Source organism: Lutra lutra, chromosome X (assembly GCF_902655055.1).
Source record: "Lutra lutra chromosome X, mLutLut1.2, whole genome shotgun sequence".
Classification (NCBI taxonomy): domain Eukaryota; kingdom Metazoa; phylum Chordata; class Mammalia; order Carnivora; family Mustelidae; genus Lutra; species Lutra lutra.
Window position 1 is genome coordinate 15,533,144 of NC_062296.1, and position 8,309 is coordinate 15,541,452.

At 43.1% G+C, this 8,309-nt stretch overlaps 1 protein-coding gene across 1 annotated transcript; it reads right to left on the reverse strand.

Annotated features, from left to right (window-relative positions):
- Positions 1–1,217: 1,217 nt before the first annotated feature.
- Positions 1,218–5,305, reverse strand: BRS3 (bombesin receptor subtype 3). Its single transcript, XM_047716811.1, is given in 4 exon segments — positions 1,218–1,631; positions 2,887–3,086; positions 3,089–3,237; positions 4,872–5,305. Coding segments are annotated over 4 exon segments (1,197 nt in total).
- Positions 5,306–8,309: the final 3,004 nt, after the last annotated feature.

Genomic DNA, 8,309 nt, shown 5'->3' on the forward strand with positions numbered 1-8,309 from the left:
ATACGTATTCCTTTTCGGGCCACATCATTAGCGAAAGTTCACAATGACACAAGCAAAACATATACTTTAATTTGCCCCGAGAAAACATTTTCTAAAACCACAAATCTAAATTTGACACATCTATTGACAACAGGTTGTTTGAAATCACAATTATTAAGCTCACAGCACTTAGCAAGTAGGAGCAGAGGATAGAAAATCAGAACCTTCCGTCTGATTTCCAAGGGCAGAGATTAATTAGGTCACACTCTTATAGGACTTAGGCACCCATCGGGTTTAAAGAAGTCAAGCAGAAAGATGATCTGGTACCAACTACACACCCAGATGTTAGGGATCTCATGTGGTATTTCTCCATTTTTTAGAAAGAGGGCACTGCTTACCAGAAAGAAATGGATTTCCTTAAAGGAAGAATTGCAGACACCGGCAGGTTCACAGGTTTTTCAACAGGGGTCCTTCTCTGGGGCCTTCAAAATGACAATAAACGTGGCCGCTTTGTCTGCCTGTGAATAAGGCGAGTTCTTCACAATGTTTGTGAAAGATAACTTTGCTCGATTATCAATGGTAGTCAAAAGTAGAACTACATTAAGTCACTAAGTGTTGACCCGGTAAGGCAAACACCCTGCCCCAGTACTCAGTACTTCATGCTAGCTGACTCCGAAACATTTTCATTGTAATCGCAGAGCTTTGCCATGGAATAGAGACGAACGGGAAAGAGCAGCCCAAAACTCCCGCAAAGGTTTATTTTTTTAGGACTTCGTTTCTTAAGAAAACTGCAGAAGTTATGTTGTATCTCTTCTTGATCCCCTTTTCATATGCAAAGTATAATCTCTAGATTTACACCACATAATAAACACGAACACGGTTTTATGCAAATCACAGGAGTATAGGAGAAATTAGAAGCATAGATGTGATGGGAACAAATTCAATTTTACAGTGTCATCTTGTTTATTTCACCTTCTCTCCTATACAACCTCCTGTAGGACCCACTGACATATGGACTTGTCTTTCTACACCTAGTGGGGCTTCGTTTTATTTAAGAAAGCCCGATAATGTTAACGTTTGTACGTTGACAAAAAATCACGGTCTTTTACTTTATAAGATCTCTCACTCAGATTTCAGCACAATTCACAAACAACAAAAATCCTGACACCATACACCTACGCACAGCTCAGAGTCAGATACACATGCTGGGAGGAAAAATACCATTTTTAATTGAAAAGCTAGACTCTGTCATCTTCCCTCTTCGCACTGCACCCAGTGAACAAGGTCACACTAATTTCAGACACCTGCGAGCTTCCAGCGCCTGGGACCCTTCCCATCACAGCCAGGTTGTTAAGGGGGATATCCGCGGGAGGAGGGTCGGGCAGCTCTGCCTTGCAGCAGAGTAATTGAGCTTTAAAATGCTGCTGGAAGGTTTTGCTCAGCCAGTAAAGAGCAAAGGGGTTTACGCAAGAATTGCTGAAAGCCAGAACCCGAGAGAAAATGGTGACAATAAAATGAATGGCGGAGGGGTCCACGTAGGTCTGATAGGTGAAGGAGTGGTAGAGATACAAGAGGTGATTCGGCAACCAGCAGAGAGCAAACAGAGCCACAAGCACCAAGACGGTTTTGGCAATTCTCTTCCGGGATTCGATCTGCGGGGGCGGGGGCGGAGAGGAGAAAAATGACCACGACAACAATCATTTAGCTGGCAGAGATTTTTAAAAGCCGTTCTCTAGATTTACACAGAAATTTACAGCTAACAGGCTGGAGTCCCTTTGAGCATGCGTCTGAAAGCACTGCTTGGGAGGTGTGGGAAGGCAGCCGGTTCCCATAGAATACAGCTAGTTAATTGGCATGGTAACCCTGGTCTCATTAGCTCTAATGCAGAGACTCCCAGCCGTGGTTTTGAGAGACTCTAGGATGCCTCCAATTAGCTCAAGGAGTGTTGTGGAATTCTTGAGATTTTAATTTAATTAGAAATAGAGATCTCTCTATGCGGTTAGAATATTCTTCCGGGGTTTATGGAAGTTGCCAAGTCGGGACCCCAGATGGTTTATAATCTGTAGGAATTCGGACCATACAGTCAAAGGAATGAAAACCAATGTGTCATCCTATCTACACCTGTGAAAATATTCCTGCCTGTACCCCTTCGCGCAAGAAAGGAACGAGGCTAGGTGAAGGCATTGCCTGCGGTCACAGAGCAAAGTGAGCTGTTCACACGGGCATGAAATAGGCCACTTCAGCCTCACGAGCAGCCCTGCTGAACTAACTAAAGGGACTGGTCAAGAGGTCAATGGGAGCCTCTCCCCCCTCTCCAACCCCCACCCCTGAAAGATAGAACTCCTGTTTGTTTGGTTTTTTAACCGAATGGAACAATGTTTTGGCAACATTCTTTTCTTGTTCATATTTATGCAAGGAGAGCACACCTGGCTCTTGCGATGGTGAGTCACCGTGTTCTCCTGCCACTGGCACTTACCTTATCCCTTGAGCCCTCCTTTTGCTCCTCTGTAAGTGGTTTGCTTTGAATAATGTGAGGGCGGCTCGCCAGTTCTAGCATCCTGCGTCTATCATTCTGTTACACTTTCTAAAACAAAAGATGCTTGCCTTCATAGTCTCACCTTGGGTGCTGTTCCTTGCTGTTCCACGGGGTACCCAATTTTGGCTGCTCAAACCAGACTGTCACCCAGTCCCCAGCTGCATTTTACAGATAAGGAAATAGGCTCAGAGAGGTTAAGTAACTTGCCCGAGATTGCTCAGCTAGTATGTGGTAGAGCCAGAGTGAAATCCTGGGTCTGACACACTCCCGAGCCTGTGACCCGAACCACGGTACTGTACTGCTATTCCTCACAAGGGCACAAGTAGGAATTTCATTTCTCAATTCGTGCAAGAGTCCTGATTAATACATACCTGCTTGCGGGCATGGCTTTGTTCCTCAGTAGGGATGTTCAAGGTGCTTTTGTAAAGAGTCCTAGCAATCAGAGAATAATAGACAGAGATAATGGAGAGTGGGATAATATAGAACACCAAGAAACACAGCAGAGAATGTATCTCTTGCATGAGCTTCTCAGAAACGGGATATGAGGTACACGCTTCAAGGGTCATATTTTGTTGGGATCTTCAAGAGTATATACATTGGAAAATATAGCCTCGGGCAGAGCAATGATCATAGACACAATCCAGACGCAGCCAGCTTTAACACAGGTCTTCAGGATGGCATTGGAGGGCTGCCGCTCCAGTGGCTTTACAACTGCCTTGTACCTAGAAACATATAACCATAGGCAAAAGTCAAAATAAATATCAGAACAGTAGAATCTCAAGGTTAGAAGTGACCTTAGGGGTCCTCCAGTTCTGCTTCCGATCCACATGTATATTACCAAGTCAGAGTTAACCGACTGGAATCAGTCATGATTTCAAATACATAGTATGTCCCAATATTTGATATTTATACTAATCATCTTTTTCTCTGGTTCACTGATAGGAAATAGCTCAGGTTTGCAGTTTTAGAATTTTATGTGTAGATCCTCTATTTAGGATGAATAAATTGTTTTCGGCATGATTTTTGTGTGTGATTAGGGGGAATTCATTACCTGTGTATTACCTTACGTGTTCTAAAAAACTTCGTTTTGGTATAAGTGACTGATTTTAAACCCAATTCTCCTTCCTTTGCAAGTGAGCAGTCATCAGCCTTCCTAGAAAATATTTTCCTGAGTTTGTGCAGTGAAGAGAAGAGGGTTAATTTCTTCCCCGTTCATAAGAGCTACTTTGTTACCCAAGCTGCTCTATAGGTAGATTTAGAGCAACGGCAAAGGGGAAACCGTACACCCTATGCACATGCAAAGGTGCCTCCTTATTCTGACAAATTCACCTTTAAATCTATAGCCTTTAAGTAAATCTGCCCTCAAATAGAATATAAAACCAGCCAAAGCAAAAATCCATAAAAGAGCCCTGGGAAGATTTTCCTTTTCTCTGATTCCAGAATTTGAAGAAGCTATTGATTACTTACAGGCTTCTCACAGGCTTTTTAAAGCATCACTTTTAACATTTGGAGCCTCAAACTGCACCCCCCCCCCACTCGGCTTTCACAGTTACTCAACAATAGGAACACAGAAAAACATAGTACTTATAGACTGAAAATATCCTAACGGAGCCTGAATACATGGACTGCCCGAGGTTCTCACACGCTCTATCCATAGAGCCCTAAAAGTCAACCGGATTAATTTATTTCTCCGAGTTCAAAACTGTCATTGAATGCCTATAGAGACAACAAATACAATTAAGTGATGACATTACACTGAGTTACCAGGCAGCCAAAAACCTCACCGTTTTTCTGCCATTGATTAATTTGATGAATTTCAAATAAATTAAATGCATGCATCTTTTTACCATTCTTCCGGTAGACAGTAATGTATATATGGTCAATTTCACACCTATGCTGGTGTTCTAATGCTAACAATATTGTACCACTAGGCTGCACTAATGTATAAAGCATGAATTGTTTTTCTTTTACACCTGGAACGATTTGCCTTACTTACTTAATAAATAAACGGGGAGTGGGGAGAACATCGTTCAGAATTCTTTCAAGCAAACAATTACACTTCAAAGAGAATACATTATTCCTAAAGCATACAATTTCTGCCTTTCCTCTGATGCTAACACAGGTATCTTAACATTCTTACAACAACTTTTATTTTCAATTACCCCCCCTCCGATTTTCTAATATTACATCCAGCTTCTAGACTGTAAGAAAGCAGAATAGTAGCCCATGAATACTAAGTAGAAGCTTTCTTTTCTTTTTTTCTTTTTTCTTTTCTCTCTCTCTCTTTTTTTTTTTTTTTTTTTTTTTTTTGCCTAATTTCACATCCTGGCAAATAAAACTGAGAAAAGAAACCCACCTGTCAGCGCTGAGAATTGTTAACGTGAACACCGATACACCAACAGAAGTGAGCCGGATAAAAGAAAGCACCTTACAGCCAATTCTCCCGAACAGCCATCCTTCTGAAAGGTAGTGGGTTGCATCCACGGGCACACAAGTTAGCAGAAGTAGCAGATCTCCGAAAGCCAGGCTGGTGATGAAAATATTTGGAACGGTTTGCATGGATTTGGTCTTGAAAAAGACTTTGATGAGAATAGCATTTCCAAGGATGCCCACTGAAATGATCACAGCATAAGTGATGTAGATGGCACACAAAGCTTCTATTCCTGGAGAGTTGTCTCCGGTCCGTCCTTTATTTGTGGTATCATTGGGAACGAGAGAGCTTGATGATTCTGTGTCATTTGTGATTGGAATTAAAGTCTCATTAGGTGACTGAGGCTGTCTTTGAGACATTTCTTCTGAAGACTCTGCCTTTAATATTTCTTCTGCTCAGTTTAAATGTAGTTGATTGTCACGTCTAATGCCTACGTCTAGTAACGAGAGGGTAGAACAGAGCAGAATGGCAAGCAAATTCAAGACACCCGGATACGCCTTTCCTTCAGTTGTTCTGTGTCTCCCAGCATGCTTGGCTAAATGCTTACCGATCTGGCATTGAAGGGTGGGAGGTGGAGGAGTTTTATTGGCGTTTCCGTGACAGAGGGAGGGGGGTTTGGGAAATGCTCTGCAGTTGCTTATTCTTCCCTGTTGGGGAATCCTAAGAATAACTAGTCATCATCAAATACCCCCTATTGTTTATTAGAATCACCCTGTCTCCTTGTCTGCCCATGAAAATCTATACAGGTCTTGTCCGTTTTTTCCCCGAACTCATTCACGTCTCTGCCATCAGAAGATGGTCTAATGCATTTTCCTTTACCTGGTGAATAAGTATGTGTGTCTCCTGAAGCGCAAACTTGAATCCACTCCTCTAGATTTAATATCAGAGAAGCGCTGAAGCAACAAATCATTCACACTTTGACAGGGCTGATGTCACTCCCGAGGAGGAATAATTCAGGTGACCCTAGGCTTATCACCTTGCTCTGACACGGTAATTCCCCACTCTGTGCACGTTACCGGGGCCGCGCTGCAGAATTAGCAAAGCAACCCTTAAGAGATAAAAAAACCCAGGCAAACCACCAGTTGCTTTGTCTCTAAATGTCCCAGTCAAGCAGTTTTTACTGTTTGGCTGTCTGTCTGAATGCCATATACATTTTGAAATGCTGTTTCGGGTTTCTCTCCTCAGCAGTGGCTAAAATGAAGCTGCTTTGTTCCAAAACAAAGTAAGACAGGACCCCGCCCGGAGGTCCCCACACAAAAGGGCTTCTAAGAATGAAAAGTCATGCTTTTCCAATGAAGGAATGCCGTAGGTTACTCCAGAAGTGACGGTGAAGTAGATGATGTTTGCAGCAAGTGGAGGAAGGAGAAAAGTAAGGGAATCCCTTTAGCAGTGGCAAGAAAAGCCCCTTGTTGCAGAGAATGTAAGTATGTGATTTCTGTGCCTGTCTGTGGGGGTGGAGGGGGTCACTTGGGGGAGAGAAGCCAGCAGTCTGAAGGCATTTAATGATATAACCTGCTATGAAATAATCCCTGAAGTGATCAAATTTAAAGGATGATCTCCCAGCTAGGAGAAACTCTGTGTAGTGAGGTTTTTCATAAACACGTCCATATCAGAGTTAGTCTGGGAAGTGAAATGAAAAACAGCCAAGTATTTGGAGGAGCGAGGAAGGTTTGCTCTTTCTACCTGACAGAGCACGTGCGATCAATGCTCCGGGGAAAGGAAATGGGATGTAATGCATCAATTATTTGGTTCACTCGACCCCTCTCCCCAAACCACACCCATCCCCCACCCTTTGTGAAACTACACCCTCCCCAACCCCGCCTGAATTACTCCTCAGCCAAATAACTGTTCTTGATGGAAATGGGGAGGGGAAGTGTTTGAATCAACCCAACTCCTTTAGCTTTTAAGTATCCACACAAATAATTCCATGCACTGGGCTGGCTCTTTAAAATCATCTCTCCAGAAAATGACTGTCTATTCAGCTCCCATCCTGTTCTCACAAGCCAATGATAAAATCTCTCTGGGATTCCTGTGTGTCATGTAGCAAAGAGCAAACAGTATCTTCCAATTCACACCTCGGCGGATGGCCACACAGCACTGTTTCGTAAGAAACAAACTCTTGCGCATGAGTTCCAAAATTATCTGAATTCCAGAGATCTCGGGCATGCTTTCATGAGGCTGCGGCCCCCCAGCGTGTCTTTCTTCCTCCCCGTTCCTCCTGGGCAGGAGACAGCAGGGGTGTGGGGCTGCTGCTGGAGCATGGGTGTTCTTGGATCTCTGGAATTCCAAAATTCCAGAATATCAGAGATGGAAGTGAACTTTCTCAGGGGCAGAAATGAGGTTCTAGAGGGGCGGGGAAGAATTTCAGGCAAGGTCACATAAGTTACTCAGTAGCAGAGCTGAGATGAAACAGGTTCTCCTTGAATTCTGAGAGGTTAAAAATCAGTGACAAGAGCGGACAACACTCAGTTCCTGCTCATTTGGCATCAGGGACTTGGGTTTTCTGCGTGTTCTGTTAACCAAGGGACAAGGGGTTTCCAGGCTAACAAGCAAAAGATGATAGTATAGATAATTTCAATGCATTTGCCTCTCTCTCTAATTATTTTACCTTATAACTCACCCATGAAAGATAATGTCTAGTTAGTTGTTCCTAGTTAAAGTTGCAGGTCACTTAGACTAGGCAGAAGGATGAAATCCTTTGTTGTTCGTGTTTAACACATGATCGGTCAGTATTATCACGCCAGTTTTTCAAAACCAACTGCTCCTTAGAGATTAAGCAATTGTAATGTGATCTTAATGTAGCCTTTTAACTCCAAGTTAAGTGTTTGATACTGAGCAAATAAACTACCAGTTTTCTGAGGTTGGGTTTCCTGGTTGGGTCCCACTCAGTTAGCGTTGCTAAAATCTTTTTTTAAGATTTTAAGGAGCTGGGGATCTAAGGGGGCTACAAAGCCCCTCTCTGCTTCTGAGTTGGGGGGTGGAGAGGGATTAGAAAGCAGTTGCTGGAGAGAAGCTGCAGATTTGGTGCCAACGTTCTCAGCCATCAGTGAAGCAGAGCAGTGGTTCCCAAAGTCTGGTTTATGCACGAATTAACAGGAAGGCTTATCAGAGCAGATCGCTGAATCTCACCTCCAGAGATTCTGACTTGGTTAGGTCTGCGGTGGGGCCCCAACATTTGTATTGTTGTGGGTTTTTTTTTTTCAGATTTTATTTTGATTTTTTAAAAGATTTTATTTTAAAGTCATCTCTATCTACACCCAACATGGGGCTTGAACTCCTAACCCCATGATTGAGAGTCACACGCTCTACCACTGAGCCAGCCAGGTGCCCCCAAATCTTTGCTTTTTTAAGTAAGCTTTACCC